This window comes from Armigeres subalbatus, chromosome 3, assembly GCF_024139115.2.
Source record: "Armigeres subalbatus isolate Guangzhou_Male chromosome 3, GZ_Asu_2, whole genome shotgun sequence".
Taxonomy (NCBI): Eukaryota; Metazoa; Arthropoda; class Insecta; order Diptera; family Culicidae; genus Armigeres; species Armigeres subalbatus.
The window spans coordinates 245617493-245644025 of record NC_085141.1 but is presented as its reverse complement, the minus strand read 5'-3'; the positions used below and the strand labels follow the sequence as shown (position 1 = coordinate 245644025).

The window sequence follows — 26533 nt, the reverse complement described above, 5'->3', positions numbered from 1 at the left end:
TTCTAGACCAACATTTGAAGATGGCGTAACAGTCATAATGTATTCCTCCTGATTCTTCGTCTACATACATATATAGCTATATATGTGGGCAAAGTATAGGAACGAATACATTTTGGCTGTTACGCCCTTTTCAAATGTGGGTCTAGCATTGATATGTACAGTCAGTCTAAGCTAAGGCTAAGCTAACATCCTTGATATAAAGATAATGTCAGAGCTCACCCAACTAATGGAAAAATGCTTTTAAAATTGTTCATATATTTACACAGAAAACAGCAACAGCTCCAACCAACACCTTCGGAATCATCTGTGAAAGAGCAAGGGTCAGAGCCGATGGCTACACAGCAGCCCCAACAAAAAGGCAAATATAAGTGAGTATTACCCCGTAATGGTACGGAGGGAGGTCAGCCTTTTCAAGGTGCGTAACGAGAATTAAATGTTCATCAAATCCAGCCAGCAGTTTATTCTTTGATACGAATAACATAAACGTTCTCACTAAAACTAGTGTGCAGTTTGTTAAACTAAAAATTAACATTCAAATGTTTGTCGATGTTTCCCGTCGTGTCGTAGGCAAAAAAAGCAACAACAGCAACAAGAACAAGGTACACCGGTTACGGAATCGACCGCCGAACAGCAGCCGGATCCAGATCCAATGGCTGAGCAACATGTTGCTCAGAAGGGCAAATATAAGTAAGTAAAGTCGTAACGCTTGTAGATCACATTTTCATTGATGCGTTTCGACTGTGTCTTCCGATCTACGATCACATTTTTTTGTGAATATTAGAATTAGCTAAGAATATTATATTAGCTAAGATTTTTAATTTGATTTTGGTGACACGGTCGCTTCCGAAACGACTTGAAACTTCTTATTTTTACATATAAAGAATTGGAGAATTCGTTGCAATCTCATATAAGTGAGAGCAAAAAAGAATACGAAAAGCGGTCCCGCCGAGCCATCCTGGCTTATTTGGCGTTGGGGACACGTTTTTTTGCGCACCTAAGTCAAGAACAAGTTACATACATGCGAACAAAATTTTAGCATCGAAGTTTTTTTTTCGTTATAAAAATATTTTGTTTTTAAAGACCTTAGTACAGTTTTGTTCCGATAGCTTGTAACCTAACAAAAATTAACAATACGTATCGCTTGTTGGTGCTTTTCGTCATTACACAGACAAAAAAAGCTACAGCAACAACAAGAACAAGAACTGCAACAGACAGACTCATCCCCTACGGAACAAACTGTGGAAAATCCTGAACCAAGGCAAATGGCTACAGAACAGCAGCCAAAGGGAAAATATAAGTGAGTACACAAAATCGAAACGCAAGTACAACCTGACTTGATAACGCGTTACGATTGAACATCAGATCTACCTATGTAAACAGATATCAGGCATCTGTCGTGAATCATTATTGTACGATAGTGCAACAGCTGTCGATCGAAACGAAAATAAAAAAGAATTGTCAAATTTTTTAAAAAGAATGCCTACTTTTAATCGAGGTTTTATGCAATCAGATCGTCATGAACATACTTCCTGGATTTAGTTTGTGAGGAATTTACAACTACCTTCGATCGATAGATCTGCGCTTTAAACACTTGGTTTTCTGAATCTTCTAATTGCCTTACTAACGACATGGTGCTTTACATGCGATCTGCATTGCGTGCGCTAATAGACGTTATCATCATATTATGGTATTTTTATTTCTACTCATGCTTATTACCATACTGCTATCGTGCGCATTCTATCTTTTATCACAGACAAACAGACATAACACTCGTTAAATATTCATCAATATTACTGGTCAGTTTGAATAATCATTAGTTCATCGCATCGGATTTGCTCGATTTCAACGTTTGTTCACTACCACCATCTGGTTCTTAATTTGCCCAACTTAGTGAAAACAACTGATGTCGTTAGTGTTTGTACAACGATGAATTTGATGAGTAAATGCTCACTGTGTTATGTCTGTTTGTCTGTGCTTTTATCTTCGCACTTTATTTATATCTGAGGTGATTCAAATGACATCCACTACTTTTCAAAAATGTTCAAACTTTCCTCCTTCTTCTGTCACGTGTGTTTCGGCATACCCAGTATTGCATTGTCACAAAATCTTGGACCCCCTCCCTTCTCTCAAATTCTGGACGTCATGTTTGAGTGACCACTATTTCCGATGACTGATTTTCTCATGCACAGATCATCCATCCAGTCAAATTCTATTTTATACTTATTCAAAATTCTTTCATTTATTCTTATAGACAAAAGCTACAACAAAAACAACAAACAACAGGAGATCATCCCGGTGAAGCTACGCAACAGCAGCCAACTCAAGATCAAGGCAAAATGTCATACAAGTGAGTCAAACAATCCCAAAATCTCTGATTATGTATAAATGGTTGTGTGCAGTGTTGTAAAATGTCATTTGCATTCGTTTGTATAATTTTCTCAGTACTTTTTCCAGAAGGTAGCTATTATTAAGCATATGCGGTATTTCAAAAAATTTCGTTTCAGGTTGCTCGAAATGAAATTCCGCGGAATTTGAGCATGGCGAAATCTGATTTCTTAATTTCGTTTGGTTTCGTAAAATTACAAATATTTCGCTAGAAAAAACTAGCTTTTAACGAAATTTAACGGAATTCCGCGGAATTTCGAAACAAATTTAGACTAAAACCATACTGCCTCGTACGGTCGTGATTTATCAAAAATTTTGGCTGCGCCGCTGAACAAAATCATAAAGGTGTTTTCAAATCCTAATGTTATACAAATTTTTCTAATAACGCTTTCTACATAAGTTCATAGAGTTCATAACTGCAGTGTTTTGTTTGAAATGCCCAACAGGAAAAGATAAATATCTAACTATTCTATTCTATTTTTTCAAAGTGATCTGACTCAATATTTAAGACGTCAGGCTCAGAGTGTAAATGCAATCATATACGACAGCAAATATAACATCAATGTTAAATAAGAATTTTTCCATAAAAATCCCAGGCTCAGTTTAATTGATTTTTCATATTTCCTTATATATTTCCTCATATATTTTGTGGATTTTTTTTATTATTTATGGAAGAAATATTTATTTTGTAGAAAATTTTGTAATTGTTTATTACTAATATTGATTTATTTATGGAAATTTGTATTTTTTTTCGTGGAACATTTTGATATCTTCATGGAAAATTCTTCTTCTATAATTGCAATTTTCGCTTTTAAAAGTGCTAATCTGTTTTTTTGTGGAAATTTTGTATTCCTGGAAATTTTATATTTATTTACTGCTCACACCCTGATTTCTTTATTGGCAATTTCCAAATTTTTTATGGAAAATCTCTAATTAATTAGGGGGAGCTTTCGTTTTAGTCAATCATACACAGTAGCCGTTCGATAGCTACAACAAGACTGGCCCAGGAAACAAAGAATTGTCGAATTCCACGGGGAACCCCTCAGAATTGTGTCTTTTGGTGAGAAAATATATCTCTAAATTTCAGCCCAATCAGTTTGTTGCATAAGCTGGCACAATTGATTTGAAGTTTGTATGGAGATTACAGCCAAAATATATAGGAAAATATACCACCGTCACTCATTCGATCTGGAAATAGGTTATGATTGCTCGATTAAGCTCAGATTTGCAAAAAGGCAGTTGGTATGTCACAGAACAATTTCACAGAACATTGTACGATGATAAAACTTTTATATAGTTTTCGGCTGATTCAAATCGATCATTGAATCCAGAAATACACAAACCAGCTGCTAATACATCAGCCGGAGGCTGAAGCAAAATTCATTTAATCGTCGTACAATGTTCTGTGAAATTGTTCTGTAACATACCAACTACAATACCAACTTAATCCAGCAATCAGAACCAATTTCCAGATCGAATGAGTGACAGCGGTGTATTTTCCTATATATTTTGGCTGAAATCTCCATACCAACTTCAAATCAATTGCACCAGCTTATGCAACAAGCGATTGAGCTGAAATTTTGAGAAATAGATTTTCTCACCAAAAGACAAAATCCTGCGGGGTGCCCGTGGAATTCGACAACATTTTTTTCTCCCCATACTAAGCTGGGCTAGTCTACTACAACATGTTAACTTTTCAGTTAGCGAATGCCGTTCGACGTATTTTAGACATCAAACGGTTGTCAATCGACGTCAGATGAAATAAAAGTGCATCTGATTGTGCAGCGCAATGCAGCTGTCATTGAGTTTGACATAGTTTTGAAGTTTAGCGGTCCGATAACTGCAAAACTGTTGCAACTATCGAATCGCAGTTAAAAATCATTGCAGTTGAATGACTTGCAGTTATCGAACGTCTACTGTATGAATCAGATCAGTACATACAACTTTGTCAAAGAGGCAAAACCGTGGCGTGGATTCCTAGGGCCCTTGTGACGTATTTTAGAACGCCTCTTTCTTATTAAAGGCTGACTTCTTCACCTCTTAGGCCTCAAACCAGATTTAAGCGCATAACTAGGCCTTAAGAGCCACCGCTAAGAAAAACATTATTATTAAACGAAGCGCATTGATTCGTTGAATTGATTTGAAACACGGTTTGCGTCTTCGAGTTTTCAAAATAACTTCACAATAAATATTTAGTTGCTTACCAATGTGGCTTCACATGAATTACTTTTTAAAAAAATAACGATTCCTTTCCTGTGGAGCTCACGGAGATGCAGAGCATTCCTCAGTCTCTTAGAGTGATGAGTGTCAAACTCATTTTCCTCTCCTAATCCTAAATTGACTGTAAGGGCGTGACCGGCTCATATTGTCCATAGCAGCTGTTTCTTACTCATCAGCATTCTTACTTTCTTAGCTCATTCTTTGACAACAATGTTTGCATGCCCCATATGTATACAAACACATAAACATGGACAAACAGACAATTGCTTGGTTCGTCTAGTTAATTGTATAAAAGACTATATGGGTCTCCGAGCCTCCTATGAAAAGGATGAATTTGGAAGGAAATGATATCCTTTTGTTACAAGTTTTGGTAGGAGACAGGAAAAATTATTTATAAAAACAATATCTATAAATTCATTTTCTGGTTTTGAGTTAGCTCAATACCATAAACCACGTTGATAAGTCAATATGAAGTATCTTCTTCTTCTTCTTGGCATTACATCCCCACACTGGGACAGAGCCGCCTCGCAGCTTAGTGTTCATTAAGCACTTCCACAGTTTTTAACTGCGAGGTTTCTTAGCCAGGTTACCATTTTTGCATTCGTATATCATGAGGCTAGCACGATGATAATTTTATGCCCAGGGAAGTCGAGACAATTTCCAATCCGAAAATTGCCTAAACCGGACCGGGAATCGAACCCAGCCACCCTCAGCATGGTCTTGCTTTGTAGCCGCGCGTCTTACCGCACGGCTAAGGAGGGCCCCAATGAAGTATACTTCAGCTTAATACATAATTTTAAGTGAAATAAGATTTTTAACAGAATTTGAATCAGAATACTAAAAAAATCCCACAATTTCTATATCAGATTCAGATCAGATTCGGAAGCACACACTGCACGATGTATTTCTTTGAAAGTGGCACAAATGCAGGGGTATTGCCTTATTGCCAATAACGGGAGCGCGGCGATTTATCACAGACTGCTTCTTCTGTTACTATAACCCTATTGGTCGCAAAGCAGTTATTTGACTTTGAAAACATGAAATCAGAATTAATGTAAAATCAATTCAATAAAAATTCCGCGGAAAAAAAAATTAAGTTTCGTTTCGTTTCGTAAAATTTCGAATTAAATGGATCTTGATTTCGTATCGTTTCGAAGTCTCGAAAGTAAAACTATATTTCGTTTCGATTCGTCTCGAATCAACATAGACATTTGAAATTTCGTTTCGTTTCGTTTCGTTAGGAAAAAGTGTCTTATCGCATACCCTTAGCTATTATTTCATGATGTATGACGAACTTATAGCGCTTAAATGTGCCTACAACTTTGTCGAACAAGACATTGCTGTAAATATGTAATCCAAGGCGTGGGAGGCAAAATGTCATTCAAATGACATTGTGTCAAATGACACGTGACATTTTGGAGAGTTTTCACTCCCCAGGCACAGATGTTATATTTAGAGCAATGTACCCTTGGACAAAAATATAGGCCTACTCAAGCGTTATGAGTACATCTAAAATTATGGAATAAATTTGGCTTCTAAAGAAAGTTATGAACAAATTAGTCAAATGACATGAAGCCTGGTTGTGTGTCATACCCCAGAAATCCAATCCCCAGAACGGCATTTTCAAGAATCCATTTCCCAGAACGATCCATTCTACAGCATCAAATTTCTCATAATATTTTATTCCCCGAAAAATAATCTACAGTATGACTCAAAAATTAAAAAAAAAATCAATCAAAGTTTATTGTCTATATTCCGGGGACTAAACCACCCGACTTGGAAATTATTTTCCAATATTCTGAAAACTCATATGTGAATATTAGCATTAGCATTGAGCATTTTGCACAAATTCGTAGGTGGTACAAGCCAAGACTATTGTATGAGAGTAGCAGCATTACTTTCATCCGTTACCTCAGATATTGATTCGGGACTAATCACTATCTCTTATCTCTTAGATGGAAGCATTGCACTCTCCAATAGTCGAGATCTGTGCTGGCTACGTCCTTGCGAATGCTGAGGAAGGGGAAGGATGGTTAGTTGGACACGTACTTAAGAAAGATGCAGAGAACTCTACGACCTCTCATAGGTGCCACGGGATGTTTTGGGATTGTGTGGAAGGTTATAACAGTAGGAATCCCGACTAGGAGAGCATAACTGAAATTGAACACAATATTAACATATTGTGATATTTATAACTTATTTTGATAGAATTTTGTTCTTAGTAGCCATTATCTTTCAAATGTTGTAACAGGATTTTATCATAATATGATTTAAAAAATGCTTAACACCGAATTGCCCAACAGTAGGCAATTAAAATAGGTGTAGCAAAGTCTTCCAGCCATATGGATATCACAACAAAAGATATTTTAGTTACTAGATAAAGATTGTCGCTGTCGTCGCTGTCCGGAACATCTTTTGCTGGCGAGGATAGGGGAGCTAAATGTCAAAGAAGGAAAATCCATACGATTTGACAGGTATGTACCACACATGTTTCGGACAGCAGAACAAAGGGAACCGAAGCGACAATCTTTATCTAGTAACTAAAATATCTTTTCTCACAACGCAAATATAATTTGCAAAGGTTGCCTTATTTGTAATGTTGTTAATTTCATGTTCTCGAAAAATATATTTGTTCAGACAAAAACAAAAATTTCTGATTGTTGATCACAATCTGGAGACCTGTCATGAGCTGTAGAAATTTGCAACTGCACAGAAATAATATATCTTGTATCTGATTCTGTTATAAATTTCTAACAAAATATGTTATTTTTATGATAAAATTGTAACAAAATTTGATAGTTTTTTGTTTCCAGTAGTGTAATTTTGATATAAATTTAGATATTTTAACAACATCCTGCATCAAGTTTTTAACAACTTTTATTATAGAAATTTTGTATAACATAATAACATAGGTTGATTTAATTTTGATATGACCTTCTAGTCGGGAATCGTTTTGGTAGAACGTGAATCACAGAAAGAACTTAGATAGAAATACAAAGTAGGAAAGTGACGAGCCTAGACTTGAACCCACGACCTCCTGCTTATAAGATAGAAGCGATAGCCACTAGACCACCGAGCTCGTCTCTGAAAACTCATAAGTGAATATGTATGTACATTAAAAAATATGTACAAAAAAATATAAAAACCCATCTGTCCATAATACAACCGCATCGAAATACACTAGTGCGAATGTAAACAACACTAGAAAAATAGGTAATGGTGCATTTTTACATGGCGATTATACCCCGCCGAATAATGCTCTTTTCACCGCGGTTTAGAAGCATTTTGCGTTTTGCGTTTTAAAAGTAAAGTACTTAATAGTGGACCCCCAACCAATACAACCAATACCAATACAATTCCATCTTGAGAATCTACCTTACAGTCCTATGATTTGATTACATGCATTGGAAATGCTATGGAAAGTAAAAATAAAGGATTTTCACAATTCTATAAAAAATAAACACGAGAGTGTCCATTATAGGAATATTTTGGGGGGTCCATAATAGGGAAGAAGAACGTCCCGAAACGGAACATAAAAATCAGATGAAGTGAATTAATATGTTGAAAATTTCTACTCCTTATGACAAAAAGAGCACAATTTCGCTACTAGGGGGTCTACTATTGGGCATTGCATTTTACCCTATATGTTTGAAATACTATGCTATATTAATGCTGTTTATACTACAGTTTAAACAAATGACGTCTAAAATGTTATTTATTTATAATTTATTCAGACTAAGGCCAAAGTGGCCTGTGCTGTGCGGTATAAAAGAGTCTTCTCCATTCGGCTCGGTGCATGGCTAAACGTCGCCAACCACGCAGTCTACGGAGGGTCCGCAAGTCATCTTCCACCTGATCGATCCTCCTTGTCCGCTGCGCACCTCGTCTTCTTGTGCCCGTCGGATCGTTGTCGAGAATTATTTTCACCGGGTTACTGTCCTTCATTCTGGCTACGTGCCCGGGCCACCGCAGTCGTCCGATTTTCGGGGGGTGGCTCAGTGTCAGTTTATACGAAAATCCTTGTTCGTGTATTAGCTGCCAAAGCTGGTCCCGATCGATTGTATCATATGTGGCTTTGAAGTCGATGAATAGATGATGCGTGGGCACGTTGTATTCGCGGTATTTCTTCAGTACTTGACGAATGGCGAACACCTGGTCCGTGATGGAGCGTTCGCCCATAAAACCCGCATGGTACTGCCCCACGAACTCTCTTGCAATTGGTGCTAGTCGACGGCATTAATTTTGTAAGAGCATCTTGAAGGCGGCGTTCAGCAATGTGATTGCGCGGTAGTTGCTACAATCCAGCTTATCGCCCCTTTTGTAGATGGGACACACAACACCTTCCATACACTTCTGCGGCAAAACTCCCTCCTCCCAAATTTTGGTAATGACTCCGTGCAGCGCCCTAGCCAGTGCTTCACCACCGTGTTTAAATAGCTCTCCTGGTAGCTGGTCAACCGAAGCGGCTTTGTTCTTCTTCAGTCGGCCGATCTCCTCCTGGATTTCCTGGAAATCCGGAGCCGGTAAAATTATGTCCTGCGCATGTCCTCCCAGGTTCATCACCATACTGCCATCTTCGTCTGCCACATCGCCATTCAGTGTTCTTCGTAGTGCTGCCACCACCTTTGGATCACCTCACGCTCGTTCGTAAGAAGGTTCCCGTTTATGTCCTTACACATATCAGGCTGTGGCACGTGGATCTTAAGTGAACGATTCAACTTCTCATAGAACTTTCGTGTGTTATTAGCGCGGTACAGTTGCTCCGTCTCTTCATGGTCTCGATCTTCCTGCAAACGTTTTTCCTCCGGAAAATCGAGTGTTGTCTGTTCCGCGCCCGTTTATATCGTGCCTCGTTCGCCCTCGTGCGGTGTTGCAGCAATCTCGCCCATGCTGCATTCTCCTTTCCCACTAACTGCTCGCCGTCATACTCTGATCCGGGGGCACCGTGCCAAGTGCAGCGGTTGCGGTGCTACCAATGGCGAATCGAAAATCTCTCCAGCCATCTTCAAGAGACGCTGCGCCTAGCTGCTCTTTCGTTGGGAGTGCCACTTCCAGCTGCTGCGCGTATCCTTAGGCTAGTCTACCGTCTTGTAGCCGCCCGATGTTACGCCGCGGCGTTCGACTACGACGCGTGTTGTACACCGTCGAGAGTTTTGAGCGCAGGCATACTGCAACGAGGTAGTGGTCGGATTCAATATTCGCACTGCGGTAAGTGCGGACGTTTGTGATGTCGGAAAAGAATTTACCGTCGATTAGAACGCGGTCGATTTGGTTTTCGGTTTCTTGGTTAAGTGATCTCCATGTGAACTTGTGGATATTTTTGCGGGGAAAGAAGGTGCTACGGACTACCATTCCGCGGGAAGCTGCAAAGTTTATGCATCGTTGGCCGTTATCATTCGATACAGTGTGCAGACTATCCACACTTTCTGTCCTGTCCAGCAAATCTCCTGTAGCGCCACGACGTCGAAGTTGTCATCGTAGATCATCCTGTCGCAGCCTGCGAAGCCTAGCGACTTGTAGTTCCATGTTACAAGCTTTCAATAGTGATCCTTTATTCGTCGCCTATGTCTTTGCCGATTATATAGAGTCGTATTATCTCTTATATTGCTCGCAATTATTGGTTTTTCAGGCGGTTTATTGGGCCAGCGCAAACCTCCTGTCTCGTCGGAGGGCCGTATACAAAGTATACGTAAAGGCTACAGGATCACTCCAAAACCGAACTTTTGATAGAAGGCTCGGAGACCCATATTGTTATATACCAATCGACTCAGCTCGACGAATTGAGGTGATGTCTGTATGTGTGTGTGTGTGTACAAAAATGTGAGACACACTTTTTGGTACTTAGTATTATTCGATTTGCTCGCAACAAGTTGCAGTCGACGCGGATTGCGGTCTAGTTGTTTCCTATTGAAAATTGGCCCGATCGGTTATTGCGTTCCAAAGTTATTGAAAAAACATTGTTCAAAAACGAAAAAAAAAATTTTTTTCAAAGATTGCAGCAATGCATTCAAATGACCGCAAATGCATATGAATTAATGGAAAAAGTAAAATATATCCCCCTGAAGTGCTATTTCGACCTCTCTTATGTGTTTTTTTATTTTTTTAATGCGCGAGAAAGGCGTCACCAACGCTAGGTGGATTGATCTGGGTTTTTTTTATAATAAATTCGTTCTTTGGGACGAGTCTTCAAGTCACTTTAATAGCTACAACGCCTTCCTATATTCCACTTTTAAAGTCCTCACTTCACATCCGTAAAGGGCCACCGGGGAACTAGGGCTTATACAACAATATGTCTTTTCAACTGAGGGAAATCTATCCGCGTTAGAAGCTACCCAGTGTTATAATAATCATTCGTTTTACTGCAAATGAAATTAAATTAGTAAAAAGCTATGTTTGAATACTTTTTTCCACAGACTAAAACAGCAACAGAAACAGCAGAAACAGCAGCAACAGCAGCAGCAACAACAAAAACCGCAATCTGACCAAGGAAAAAATCCTTACAAGTAGGTTCAAATGTATTTACACCACGACTAGCGGAAAGTACCCAGCTTTGCTTGACAATTTTGTTGTGTCACATAAAAAGATATTTTAGTTACTAGATAAAGATTGTCGCTGTCGTCGCTGTCCGGAACATCTTTGCTGGCCAGGATAGGGGAGCTAAATGTCAAAAAAGGAAAATCCATACGATTTGACAGCTTGGTACCCAACATGTTCCAGACAGCAGAACAAAGGGAACCGAAGCGACAATCTTTATCTAGTAACTAAAATATCTTTTGTCACATACTGAACTATTAGCAGCTGCACATCCTATTACTAATGACATAGGGATCCTATAATGAGAGATATGCAAATACTTTTCCAGACGATTTAGCAACACTGTTTATTTTCGTTGGCAAATGCTTCCAGCACTTGCCGCAGCGCAAAATGTTGAAGCTTGTATATGACTTTGCATTTGATAGCAATTTGGAATTTGTTTGTCTGTCCACTAACAGTGTTTATTAATAAGCATTGTCACTAAAAGAAAAGTGCATTACAAATGAGCGAAACACGATACATACTCTAGATTACTTATACTTATGCAGAAGAAAAACAAATTGTTTATTCGATGAAACTTTTCATAAAATCTATTTCATAGCAATCTCAATACCTCTCAATCTGCAACAATAACAACGTTCATTTGGCTCACGTTTTGACAGTTCTCAATGCTCGATTGGCTCACAATGGCCGCTTTCGCATATCTCTCATTATATAGGATCCCTACTAATGACCCACTGGTGGTATTCGTACCGCGAAGGCAATGAGCTAGACTTTACTAAGGTGGCGCAGATCAGCGCTGCGTGCCACTGGTTGTCTCTTTCACTATCCCGCTCATTTTATGCAATGCAAATAGTGACGTCACTATTTTTAAGATCAGCGGGAGAGTAAAAGAGACAAATAGGGGCACAGCACTGATCTGCGCCACCTAATAAAAATCTATGCACTTTCCTCAAGATTCAATATTCTGCGCACTGATGAAAATTTTGAAATAAAATCGTTGTTATCGAGAAACCATAATGATTTATGAATATTTTTCAATTGTTTTGGTGTATGAATGCGTCATTTTATGTACGGATCAATCCACTTTGCATTTACCGCACCTTCCTCAGCAGCAACATAATCATTTCATTTAATGGAAAAAAAATCAAACATGAATAGAACACTGCTGTGGAAGCCTGTTAGTTTTTTCTATTTTGGCTCATATTCAAACTAGAATAGTATTCGAAAATTTGCAACCAAACTGAATCACTACTGATTTCACTCTTAGTCACTATTTTATGTCTAGTCACTAAAAAGTCACCATTTGCATCCAAAGGTCACCAAAGTCACTATTTTTCGGAAAATGGTCACTAAAGTCACTATTTTTGCATTAACGGTTGTAAAAAAGTTCAGAATAAAAAAAAATGGATACCTATTATTATCAAACAACTCAAATGTGAATCTGGTAGCAATATATTAAATTTGGGAAATATGCATCAAAGAAGTTCCAAGTATTTTGTGAAAACCGTGAGATTATTTCCGATTCATGTCAACTATGATCTTTTTCTTCACAAATGGAATTTATTAAAATGCGAAAGTCTAACATCAAGTAAAGAGTACAGAACTGAAGAGTATTGAAACCAGAACCACGTCTGTTGGTGAGCGTTAATACCCTCCGGTGACAAAGACAATGAACAGCCTCTGGTTCATCACATGACAAAGATGTTTGATGTTTCTCAACGTCAGCGAGAATAATTTGCGATAAGGGCGTCGATGACAGAAAGTACATTGATTGTTAAATCCGCCATGTGACTCTTCGAGATGAAGTCTCAATAAAAAAAATGTAGAGCAAGTTATTTCAGAAATAATTCCAGCCACTAAATTCTAAACTTTTGATTGAAATTATTGAAATCAACAATAATTAGATTTAAAAGATTTTTTAATTCAAGATTATTGGACCATACATTTTTATTTAACTTTATTACTAAAGTCTGCCACTGCCACTGAAGTTTATTAGAATTCCTGGATTTCTGATAAGACTCTTCATAAGAGACCATCGTTTTATTGGATTTTCAAACTTTTCCTCAGAATGCCATGTCGAGCTCAAAATCTCAAAAACTTCGTTTAAATTTGATAATAAGGGTCTTCCACGAAAGGCTGAATCACATAAGGCTGAAAACACGTAAGGCTGAAAAGTAAAAATCTCACATAAGGCTGAAATGACAAAAGGCTGAAACTCGAAAGGCTGAAAAATCGGGAGAATCCGTTTTTGACATCACATTTAGACGTTTAGCTGCTTTTTAATTGAGTTTCGCCCCAACTAGCGAACCCCCAATTAAATGGCGTCCCAACTAGAAAAAACACAATTAGCGAACGTTCACTGTAGTTAAATAACTGACGGGTAAACCTTTCCATTGTTGGATAAAAATCATCCACTTATCCATTTATTTTGAATCTCTTTTGAATGATTATAATTCGCATTCCAGAAAACAATGATTTAATTTGTTACTGATTTGTCATGTGGCGGTTTGAATAGGTTTGAATGACAGTCTTCTTGAAATCAACTGATTTTTGTCATGGGGCTTGGATGAGGCAAAAATCATACATTGGCTGTCGGAACTTTTGGTTCAGTGTATGACGTCACAGCGGTCACAGCTGTTCCCGCTGCTGCAGTGTTGGCAACAGAAACTAAAACAATCCCAGTCAATTATTCAATTGATTTTTTGTGCAATTTCACTGATTCTGATCAATAACGGAGATATTGTCTATCCGGAATAAATTTATACCGAAGTTGAATTTTTCTCCAGATACAGGCAACTTTCCCAACTTTGGAAGTAGTGCGCTGGTTTCGCCTAAAGATGCGCTAAACAACGCATCAATTAGTTTGACAAATAAAACTTCGGAAGAAAGTTAGAGTAAAATCAGGAGTGATTCAGTCTCATTCCAAATTTTCGACCACTATTCTAGTTTGAATCTGGAGCGAAATAGAACAAATTCATTTTTTCAAATTTTTAATTAACTAAAATTATTATGTTGCTGCCAAGAAAGGCGCCGTAACTGCAAAGTGGAGTGATCCGTAGATGAAGTGACGCGTTCATACACCAAAACAATTGAAAAATATTTGAATCTCGTGATTCAATCGTGGTTCAAATCTGCAGAAAATAGAACTGAGCGTTATACCAGTTTTATTTTTTTGACAGTTGACTGGTATAAAAAATTAATCTAGAACAGCTGCTGGGAAACTTAATGTTTCAGATTCATATTCAAACTGACAGCCCCGAACGATTTGAATCACTGCTGATTTTACTCTTAGTAATCGGTCGCAATTGTTGGTAAAGTTTGTGATACAAACTTTTCGAAGAGCAAAATCACTCGAAACTGTTCCCGAACTGGTTGTAACAGGTTGTCACCCGAAGTTTTCTGACCGTCACAATCGCATTATTCTCCTGGAAATTAGGCAAAATCCTAAGGAAAGTTCCCATTGACGAAAGCTTGTGACGCAGAAAGTATATGAATGTCAGGGTTAATCCGCAAACAATCCGAAACGTTATGGGATATTGTGGTTGCAATTGGTTGGTTTTGGTAGGGTATAATGGGGCAAGATGGGTCGCCTAAGGCGAACCCTGAATATCTCAAAACAGAAACATTTTAATTCAACTGTTCAACATGGATCTATAAAAATAGCTCATAATTTGTAAGCCAGGGGTATGAAATAACAAAAATACCACTTTTTATTCCATTTCGAGTAATTAAAGTAGAAGTCTATTTTTCTGTCAATCAAAAAATGGCGGGGTAAGATGGGTCAAACAGCGGGGCAAGATGGGTCACCTTTAAATACTGCAATTAATATTGTTTTTATTCCCAATATTGAATTATATACAGATAGATAGCTTTATTGCCAATGATTATATTGAATAAAAAATTTTAAAGCCTTGGATGAAGAGTTGGCTCTACATTTAAAAATTTTATCAAATTCTTGGGAAAACAAGCCGTCTAAGTATTGCTTTCTTAAAGACGAAAAATAGAAATTTTCAATAAACAAATTAACATCATTATGTCAAAAGTAACCTTAAAATGATTAAACCAGCAATGGAAAATATGTTTTGAATACGAACTATGCCCTTCAGTATGTGATGACCCATCTTGCCCCATTTGTAAGTTCGTTTAAGAATGTATAATTTTCGATCAAATTTATTTATTTCAACGCAGTTAGTATAACATCACATACATTACTTATAAATTTTACATTGTTCGACGAGATTACACGTTTTATAGAAAGTGTGTTTCGCATAAGAAACAATGCTGAAAAATATTTTACCTTGCCATACTCTACCAAATCAAAATTTTATCATCAAATCGAGTGATAATAAAGTAGAACCAAATTATTCCTCCTACAAAGTCATAATCTCCACATTAAAATGTATACGATGCTCAAAAACGGCCCTGACACATCTTACCCCGTGACCCATCTTGCCCCGCCTAACCCTACATAAGGTTTGTGGGGGCCCAAGGCCATGCTGAAAGATCACAAGCATACATCGTACTTTTTCTTGAAACAAATGTGAAGTCCTTACGTATCATCGATCTGATGCCAGCAATACTCGGCAACTTAATTCTAGTTTCTGGGGAAAGCATAAAACATAAAATTTTACCTCAACACCCGATCTTTATGGTACTGAACTCCGCATTCTTTACTCTTTGTCACACTTTGGCCCTGGCCAAAGAGAAATATGTAATCCGCTATGTTTAACTCTTACAGACAAAGGCAACAACAACAGCAACACCCATCACAAGAACAATCGTCGGGACTGACAACGCCATCATCACACTCATCATCTCCATCGCATGCCGCTGCTTTGGAACGAGTAGCAGAAGATTTCTGCAACATAAAAATCGACAAGCAGAAAATTCACTCGTCCAAACTGCTGCCCGTACTGGTCAGGGCGAATGCGCACGGTACCCGTGGAAAAATGATAAAAGTGGAAGTCAACTATATACAACTGTTTGTGGATCGCTTGATACCTACTGCGTACCATTACGACGTAGATATTCAACCGCCGGCGTCCCGCAAGTGGCAACGGTTGGCGTTCAGTGAATTCTGCAGGGAAATGTTCCCGAATCATGGTTTGGCATTTGATGGCCATAAAAATGCATATTCAGCACGTCGCTTGAAAGCAGACCACTATGAAAAAGAGATTAAGGTTCGTGGAGATGGTCGCGACCGGAAGTTTACCGTTGCCATGAAGGAGGCAGCCGTTCTAGACATGTCCTGTCTTAAAACTTACATGACCAACGGCAATGGCACCAATCTCGATAAGCCGATGTCGGCTATTCAGTGTTTGGATATAGTGCTCCGGACAGCTTACGAAAATAATCCTCGCTTCATCAAGGTAAGTCAAACATTATTGATGCAGTCATACTGGTTGCATTCTGTACGGTAATTGCTATTTACTCGTGGGTAATATCACAGATAACAGATATTGAAGCTGGCATCCGATCGTGTGTAAACATGGGCAACCGTTAATTCAAATGTATTTTAAATTGGAACCGCGTCTAGCACTCGATTGGAGATGGCGCAAGGATCATTGTTATTGAAAACGCAGCCCGAATGCGGCTGTCAAATCCATTGGCTGCGTTAGACGGTTATTAATCAGCTGCGTCCGTATGTACTGCCGCAATCAGTTGAGTAGATGGCAGTAGTGGGTCAACGTATATCAATTCAAAAGTTTACACAGGATTTTCAATAAAAATTGTTCTAGCTTAAATATCTGTTATCTGTGGTAATATTATGTTTACAAAAGCTACCTTATTTTGGCTTCCCATACTGAACCAGCGAACTTAAATTTAAAACTTTTTTCTAGCTGTGTAGAATCTACACTGTAGATGTAACTAACTTGGGTCAAATCTAAGAATCTTAAAATGCGGTAGTACCACAATCTTGTCAAATGTTTTAATGTGTTTTCGAGTAAAGGTTTACACCCAGGTTTTTTTTACACGGTTGGAATTTATTAATTTCTCGGTGAACCCGAACTTTCACAGCTTTTTAAATACCACCTGAATTTTCTTTGATTTTTTGTGAATTTTTTCGTGGGGTTTATTCATTGTTACATTGACGGTGAAGGTCTTAAACGACTAAAACCAAACCGTGTAAAAAAAAACCTGGGTGTATTTCCATTCTCGTATAGGTAAGGTAGGATGGGGCAAGATGGGTCGCCTAAGGCGAACCCTCAATGCATCAAAACAAAAAACATTTTGATTTATCTATTCAACATGGATCTTAAAAAATAACTCGTAATCTGTAGTCCTAGGGTATTTTTCTTTCAAGGGAGAATGCATTTACGCACGACCCAGCACGCGTGCTTAGTAGTTGCCAAATTACCAGTGCCAGGTAATACCGACTAAATTAATCTTGGGCTCCGTCATAATTTCCCCAGGAACTGCCTCCCAGCATCACTTCTGGGGGATAGGCAGTACTCGCTCATTCACACTCGCAGAGGCACTCATCCCGTATGAGGCTCACTTGAATGCTCTCTCTGACACACCCTGAAGCTCTTGCTCTCTTACTTGGGTGCTCTGCTCACCCTTTACGCGCCATGTGAGTCTAGCTTGGATGCTCACCCTTTAACTTTGCTCATGTGGCTGCCATAACTGAAACATGGCTCAAATCTGCAAATTCATTCTTTTACCCAAATCACCACTGTCTTTCTTCGAATGGATAGAAACCGCACGGATGCAGATGTAATGTTATCAATAAAGAAAAAACTAATACATACATCTCGATGTTCTTTATCTCGATATCTCTCCCTATGTCGATGGTTTCCTCAGTCCCTTCAATCTACATACATTTAAGCTTCCTACATCTCGATAACCTCCCTATCTCGATATCTCTCTATCTCGATGTGTTCTGATCATATTTTGCTCAGGATTCACTCTCCTTATGTCGATATGTTCAAATTTTTAGGCTACTAGACCATCTTTGAACAATAACAAACAAATCAACAACAGGAAACGACATTTGTTTTGTTGTCGTTTTTCATAGCAACTAGCTTTTTGGATCTAGTACCCATTTCAATTTTCTTCAATTGCTCGATCTCTCCCTAACTGGATGGTCCCTTCAATAGCGAGGTGTGGAGAGGCGACTGTAATTGAGGAGATCGATATTTCCATGAAAGTAATCGAAGCAATCGGAATCCACCTGGTCAGAAAAATCAAGATAGTAGCGATTTACTTCCCTGATGTTAAACATGATAGCGATTGGCAACACTTCTGCAATGACCTCCTCCCAAATCTTGGTAATGACCCAGTGCAGCGCTCTAGCCAGTGCCTCAGCACCGTGTTTAAATAGCTCTCCTGGTAATTGGTCAACCCCAGGGGCTTTGTTGTTCTTCAACCGGTCAATCTCCTCCTGGATTTCCTGGAGATCCGGAGCCGGCAGAATTATGTCCTGCGCGCGTTTCCTCAGGTCCATCACCATACCGCCATCTTCCTCTGCCACATCGCCATTCAGGTGCTATTCGTAGTGCTGCCGCCACCTTTGGATCACCTCACGCTCGTTTGTAAGAAGGTTCCCGTTTATGTCCTTACATATATCAGGCTGTGGCACGTGGCCCTTACGTGAATGGTTCAACTTCTCATAGAACTTTCGTGTGTTTTTAGCGTGGTACAGTTGCTCCGTCTCTTCATGGTCTCGATCTTCCTGCTGACGCTTTTTCCTCCGGAAAATCGAGTTTTGTCTGTTCCGCGCCTGTTTATATCGTGCCTCGTTCGCACTCGTGCGGTATTGCAGCAATCTCGCCCATGCTGCATTCTTCTCTTTCTTTAACTGCCCACATTCGCCGTCATACCAGTCGTTTCTCTGATCCGGGGGCACCGTGCTAAGTGCAGCGGTTGCGCTGCTACCAATGGCAGATCGAATATCTCTCCAGCCATCTTCAAGAGACGCTGCGCCTAGCTGCTCTTCCGTTGGGAGTGCCACTTCCAGCTGCTGCGCGTATTCTTGGGCTAGTCTACCGTCTTGTAGCCGCCCAATGTTAAGCCGCGGCGTCCGACTTCGACGCGTGTTGTACACCGTCGAGAGTTTTGAGCGCAGGCATACTGCAACGAGGTAGTAGATCGAGGTAGGTAGATCAATTTCAACGTTACCCAAAAAGAAAGTGCACTGCCGACTGGCCCAGGTTCCAGAGTACCGTCAACAATAGTCTAGTTGTACCACTCGTTACGGCCTAAATTTACTTTACTTACTTATGGATCCTAACGGCCTAAATAGATGCTGCAATTGATTTTTTCTCCATTACCATCATTCAAGCGGAGAATGTAGCAGTACCAAAAATACCTGTCTGAGCCTATGCTGTACCGGAAATCTAGTCTCATACTAAGGGTTTGATCATCCTTAGAAATCGTCGTGAAAAACAGTGAAAAACTAGAACAAGAGATCCGTTCTTCGAAGTTGTTGTTCAATCCTTGAACAATTGCATTCGGACGGAATGTGCTCAGCCCCGTCTCAAGAGGTTCGGCAAAGATATCAGTACGTTGGACACCGGGGAAGACAGAATGTGGAAAATGACATAGACGCTTCGCAAGAAATGCAAATACAGCCTACCATTACGGTGAAAAAATAAATTACCGACCAATAAATTTGCTCCCGACTATTAACAAGTTGTTGGAGCGACAAATCGAGACATCCCAATTAGTTCCAAATCAGCAATTTGGTTTTAGGCGTGGACACTCTACAGTCTACACACCACCAGCTAGTTCGACTAGTTAAGAAAGTAAAATCGGGACTAGCTACGAAACAGTCATCCGGCATGGTGTTGCTGGATGTGGAAAAGGTCTATGATTCCGTGTGTCAAGATGCAATACTCCACAAGATGGCTGTCGCTGGTTTTCCAACAATTCTCGTCAAAATTTCTTAAAACATCGTACTTACCAGGTTAACGTAAACAGGAACCTTTCTGAAATGAAAAGTATTCCATGTGGGGTACCACAAGGATCTTCACGGCCGATGTTGTAATGATGGATAGGGTACACTATTTTATCTTCGCAGACGACACAGCATTCGCAGCTACGGACTCATACCTAAACAAAGTGATAACCAGCCTGCAAGCTGCTCAGAATGCACTCGAGGGGTTCCAAAGCCAGTGGAAAATTAAAATCAACCCGAACAAAACACAAGCTATCTATTTCATAAACCGACGGAGCCAAAGACATTTTCCGAGCAGTAAAATTATTGCCTGTGGTCACGAAGTAGAATCCGATGAAGGGAAATACCTAGGCCTAGTGTTGGAGTTTTGGAATAGAGCAACCGATCCCAATGTTTTGCGATAATCGCAGCGCAATTTGTTTGGCGGAAAATGAGATTGGCTACTCACCCAGAAGCAAACATATCGATTTGAGACACCATTTCGTAAGGGAACAACTCCAAATGAAGAAAATTGAAATCAACCACGTTGGATCAAAACAACAGAAGGCGGATGTTCTCACGAAATCTGTTCCAGCTCCAAAATTTTGTAGCTTGTTTTAGTCCGTAGAGTGCTTTCCGAAGTCGACATACCTTCTGGTTGTACCATATAAATCTCCTCCTCGGCAAGGTCACCCTGGAGAAATGCTGCCACAGCTGAACCAGACTATAGTTAACAGGTTCTATACTTAGGCAGATCGTTGCTAGAGCTTTCAGCGAATGGCCATCGGCTAAATCCGCCCCTTCGTGTTCTACAGCGTCCCAAGTACCTAATCTAACAAACAAATCTAACAAAATTAAAAAATGGAACTTTTTTTTTTTATTGTAAAGTAGAACACATTTTACATGGAGTTTCAAAAAGAACGGTTATCCCGATAAATGTGACTAGAAACCCTTTTTTGGACTTGTTCAAATATACAATGGGGCAAGAAGGGCACCCTTCTAGAAACAATTTTTCCAACTGAAATGTATTAGAGCATCAATACCGTGCACGCACCCAACTTTGCGCATTTGGCGGTTATTTTTGTAATAGAATACGTTTAAATTGAATTTCGAAATAAAATTATAACTTGTCAGCACAATATACATGTTTACAATATACATTTTGTCGCTGTTAAATGACACATATTTCATTTTAATAGTCGAAACTTGTACAGCAACAGTTCGCTAACTGGGCGCTTTTTAACTGGACTTCTTTATTTTATAACTGGGCGTTCGCTAACTGGGCCAAAGCCCAGTTAAAAAGCAGTTATCCGTCAAAAAACAAAAACAAACACTAGGTTGCGAGGGGAGTCTAAATGGTATATTGTTGTCGTTTCATGTAAAACATTGATCATAACAATACATTGTAAATCTCCTTGACAGCCCAGTTAAAAAGCGGCGCTCGTTAACTGGACTGATGTTCTAGCCCAGCTAGCGAATGGATGCTGTACTGAAAACAGTGAAAATTACCAAAATGGCGTGTTCTTAGCACGAATGACAAGTGACGGTCTACCCGAAAAACTGTATTTTTTGTAAATTTTTACATTCGCTGACAACTGATTAAACATAAACCCAATACACAGGATTTTGTTTTTACACGATTTTTTTTCGCTCGTGTTTTTGATCGTGTGACTTCAACTTACCACCAAAATCTTCGCAACATGTTTAAAAAAATCCAGAATAAATCAAAGAAAAATCACATGATAATTAATATGCGTTGAACATTCAGGATGAGTGCAAAATTAAAAAAAAATGTAAATCGTGTATAAACAAAATCCAGTGTAATTATAACGTTGTTGAAGCCATCTCATGAGAATTTGGTTTGTTATTTACATTTTTCATTAAAATATAGGGTAAATGATGTATTTTGGACATTTGAATATATTTTGGACTTTTAGTTATATTTTGCGTGTTTTTCTACTTAGCGTTTGTTAAATAAATAGGAATCATGTGTCTGTTTTGCCTCGTTCATTATCACAATTCGAACCATATTTCTGTAACAAAATAAACAAAATAGCTTAGCTTAGCTTAGCTTAGCTTAGACTGACTGTACATATCAATGGTTGCTACTCCGTGATTGATCAGAACTGGTGCAAATTGCACTACGATCCAAGTGAATAGTGGTTGGGGTTTACCATCTATTCTCGAAGTGCACGTTTCAGCAGCTCTCAAATGTTGATCAATAACGGCGCCGGCCAAGTCCTTACAGTCAGTTGGGGAAGGGAGGGAATGTTAGTATGTGGTTATTGTTGCTACTAGAGACCGAGAATACCTCTGCATCTCCACAATTACCACGGAAAGGAAGTTGTGTTAGTTGAGTGGGGTAGTCAGTAACATAGATCGGGATTCACCATGGAAAGTGATGTGACTATGCAACTTCTTTACTACAGTATTAGCATTTCCTTGATTTGTTCAATTGTTTATCCTTCGCGAGAATAAACAATCAATCGCTCAAAATGAGCGATTGTTCATTTGAATTTCGGATGAGGCGCCCGCGGCATCATTTCTTCAACGCAAGGAAAGTATAAATAAAACGGAATTTAAATTGAAAACAAAGTAATAATCACTGCTGTTCAACCAAATTGATAGTAATCGGAAAGCTAATTATGTTATCTCTATTTGACGTTAAATAAGAATATTCAGTAGGACAGCGGTTCTCAACCTGGGGTACATGTACCCCTGGGGATACTTTTGCCGGCCCCAGGGGGTACCTCGGACCAAAATGCGTAATGGCGGATGTATTACAATTCCAATAAAACTTATTGATATTGTTTTCATATTTATGTAACAAAATAAACAAAATACAGCAAAAAGTCCAAAAAATATTCAGATGTCCAAAATACCATCGTTACCCTATGATGTGCAATGTTAGGAACAATTTTTCAATTCGGCGTACCTAATTTTGCGCACAACTCGTATTTCTTCGATATTTTCAATTTACGATATACCTCGTCGGAATTGGGTTTACACAAAAAAGAACTTTTGTTAGCTGTGGCCAATGTACATAAATGAGGCTGTACAGTACATACACCAACAGACGTGAAAAATACTAAGTATGTCGAACCATAAGAAAATAATGCTGGGCATCCTCATATTCTCAAATATGCCTACAAATGGAATGAACATGAATTGTAATAGTAGTAAAAGCTGAAAAAATAAATTTTTGGATGAAAAATTATATGATAGACGCTTCGTGTTAGCAATTTTCTAAGTTATGTGCGCAAAGTCAGGCATATAATAAGGGGTCTGCTTTGAAGTTCAATTTACTATTTATTTCAAATTTTTGTACCAAATTTAGTTCTCAAACAATAATATGATAATAATACTACATCATGGAAACTAATTCAGGCAGATAGCTACTTTCTGTAAGTTGTACGATTTGATTCAATTTTGCATTTCCTTAACTGCGCAAAGTATGGTGCGTGCACGGTATTATCGAAAAAATAGCTTTTTTATGCGCACTGGCCATGTTAAAACATTTTTGATACCATCAAAATCACACGCTCAACAGATTCAGCGCATAGTAAATCATAATTGACCTTTTTGTATATCATTTCAAGACAAAATTTTCAAAACAACTTATCTGCTTTTGTAAACAAAGATTCAAACGACGATTTGACGAATCTGATAGCTCTCCCACGCAAACTAGCACCATCAACAGGTAGCGGAATCCTTCCCCTACCTATTGATGGTGTTGGTTTGCGTGGGTGAGCTATCAGATTCGTCAAATCGTCGTTTGAATCTTTGTTTACAAAAGCAGATAAGTCGTTTTGAAATTTTGTCTTGATTTTATTGTCTCAGTCGATTCTCTGGCTTATCTAAGGTCAACTTTGCCGAAAAACCCATAATTTTGGAAGCCTTTAACTATTTTAAAATTTGAAAACAAAGACCGAAAAGTGCTGCTCGTGTGAACCGTTCTGAGAAATTCACCCGATGTTCGTTCAAAGTCGGGAAAATGTTAGGCCAATCTTGAAAAACAGTACTTTTTCGATTTTTTATTTTAAATTTAAAAATACGAGGCGTAAACAAATATAGGTTCTTTGGGAAAGTTGACCTTGAATAAGATAAAGAATTGATTGAGCGAATAAACATTTTTGACGGGAAAGGTTAATTGTAGGTTGTACAAAATAGGTTTGTGTATTATTTGGTTGTTTAAAATGGGGTGCTCCTTGTCCCATCTGAGATGAAGTATACAAATCAAATTAAGCATGGTCTAACATTTAACTGTAAATATTTTAAATGGCCCTAAAATATTCTTTGAAGACATATGTATAATGTGTGTACTTAGTCAAGATTTTCATTCAAAAATATTTATGTTTCAAAAACTTTATTTTTCAATGCCTATTTCTTATAAGAAAAACCAAATTTTCATCAACTTTTGCTAATTTATCTGTGTTTCAGATTCATTTCATTTTCATAATATTTTTTAATGTTAAGTCTTTTGTTGGACTATAGTTTACAAGTGTGGAGGGTTATTTAGAGAAAAAAGGCATGATAACGTTAAAATTATGGGTTGCTCATCTTGCGGGTGGCGATCTTGCCCCGTCCTCCCCTACGCGGTATTATTGTTCGAACACTATTTTCTTTATTTTTATGAGTTGAAGTACAAACATATGTTTTCCTTCAAATGCATATTGACTAAAGCGACATAATTTTCAAGGGTGATTGTTTCAGATTAAATTTTATGAAGCGAATTCTTTGTGAATACGTTCTTAACCCCACGGTAATAGGGCATGTCACGGTAGTATTTATAAGAGCTCATCATTATATTTACCTCTACTTTACTGATATTATATACATATGTAGCACAATTAATTACCTTTTCCTTCTATTGCAGTTTAAAAAATCGATCTACGTAAAACCGGAGAGACCGGACGACCTTGGAAGCAATCACGAACTGTGGTATGGCCTGTTTCAATCTGCGTTGTTGGGCGCCAAACCGTTCTTGAATATTGACGTGTCACACAAAGCATTCCCATCCGGTGGACCAGTTTTGAACGTACTGAGAGAATTGAATCGAGGACAGATTCCGGATAGGCCGATCATGGATTGGATGAGCAAAGAACTACATGATTTCTTGAAAGGGATGGAGTTGGCATACACAGGTCCTGATGGAGTATCCAAGCTTTTCAAGTACAATGCAATTAAATTGCCGGCGAATACACAAAAATTCAAACTTGAAGACGGAACCGTAATGACTATTGATCAATATTTCCGTTCCAAAAAAATGCAACTCAAGTATCCGTATCTACCAGCACTACATGTGGGTAGCACCATTAAAAATATAATGCTTCCAATAGAGCTGTGCAGTATTCCGCCTGGACAGGCTCTTAACAAGAAGCATCCCGATAGCTGCACCCAACACATAATTAAGAAATCGGCTACCGATACCGCAACCCGAAAACGAAAGATCATGGATTTGTTCAATCAAATCAACTACAACAACGCTCCAACCATCAAGGAGTTTGGTGTGGGAGTTGGGAATAATTTCGAGGCGGTTGATGGCCGAATCATCGATCCACCCGAGTTGTCATACGCCAACAATAAGAACGTCAGACCATCCAAAGGCGTATGGCGAGCAGATAACCTGGGCTACATTGTTCCGAGTACTGCCGTTACAAGACGTTCATTGAATTGGACAATACTAAATCTGGACCAAAGAACTCGCCCAGATGCGATCCAAGAATTTGGTCGGAATATCTATCAGATGTCACAAAAGCAAAACGTTCTATTGCAACCGTTCTCTATGCGGGACAATTTCTACGAACCAAGAGACATGAGGACTTGTATAAAGGAATTGGATTTTATTCTCAATGATATAAAACAGAGCGGTATCGACTTGGCGTTTGTAATAATTCCTAATCCAGGTAGGGACGGAGACGTCTACGCAAAAGTTAAACAGAAGGCCGAACTGTGCGTTGGACTGTTTACCCAGTGTATCAAGAGCTTCACTCTAGACAGGAAACGAGGAGATCCGAGCACGATTAGCAACATTTGGCTTAAGGTGAGTTTGGCTTAAGTCCCATTTGACTTTTCATCACTTTTGATTTAATCCAATGCTCATTTATAATGTAATTCCATAAATCATATTAAAAATTACGACCATGTACCATGTAGTGAAAAAATGAGCGTTCCAAACTGAAAGTACCCGCATAACTGGCCCAATAAGATTTTACATGACCTGATTGCACGAAATCAAACAATGATTCAATAAAACTAAATTGTTTCTAGGGGTTCTATCGAGTGATAAACAACTCAGCAAAATTTCAACAAGATCCGATGATGTTTCAATTAATTAAATTAAAAAAAAGTCTTATATGGGAAATGCGATTTGGAACTTCAATGGCTATTATATCATTATGCGAACAAGCGGTCCCAAACTTAAAACTGCCAAGAGAGCCGCCTTAAGGAAATACACTAAATACCGCACGTTTTCCTTAAAGGATCACTACGTCAGACTCAACAACGCCTATA

General features: G+C 38.6%; 1 protein-coding gene across 3 annotated transcripts in view; it reads left to right on the top strand.

Moving 5' to 3' along the window:
- The first annotated feature begins 227 nt into the window (after positions 1-227).
- The window catches only part of LOC134222840 (protein argonaute-2), a 41673-nt gene continuing 15367 nt past the window's right edge, over positions 228-26533 (top strand). Inside the window, exons 1-7 of one of the 3 annotated variants that reach the window (XM_062701989.1) lie at positions 228-368; positions 568-687; positions 1169-1297; positions 2252-2347; positions 11019-11108; positions 15881-16511; positions 24897-26063. In XM_062701989.1, the coding sequence (XP_062557973.1) occupies positions 235-368; positions 568-687; positions 1169-1297; positions 2252-2347; positions 11019-11108; positions 15881-16511; positions 24897-26063 (2367 nt within the window). In that variant the 5' untranslated portion in view covers positions 228-234. The remainder of the gene's footprint in view (positions 369-567; positions 688-1168; positions 1298-2251; positions 2348-11018; positions 11109-15880; positions 16512-24896; positions 26064-26533) is intronic. The other 2 variants (XM_062701990.1, XM_062701991.1) reach the window with 2 other exon arrangements.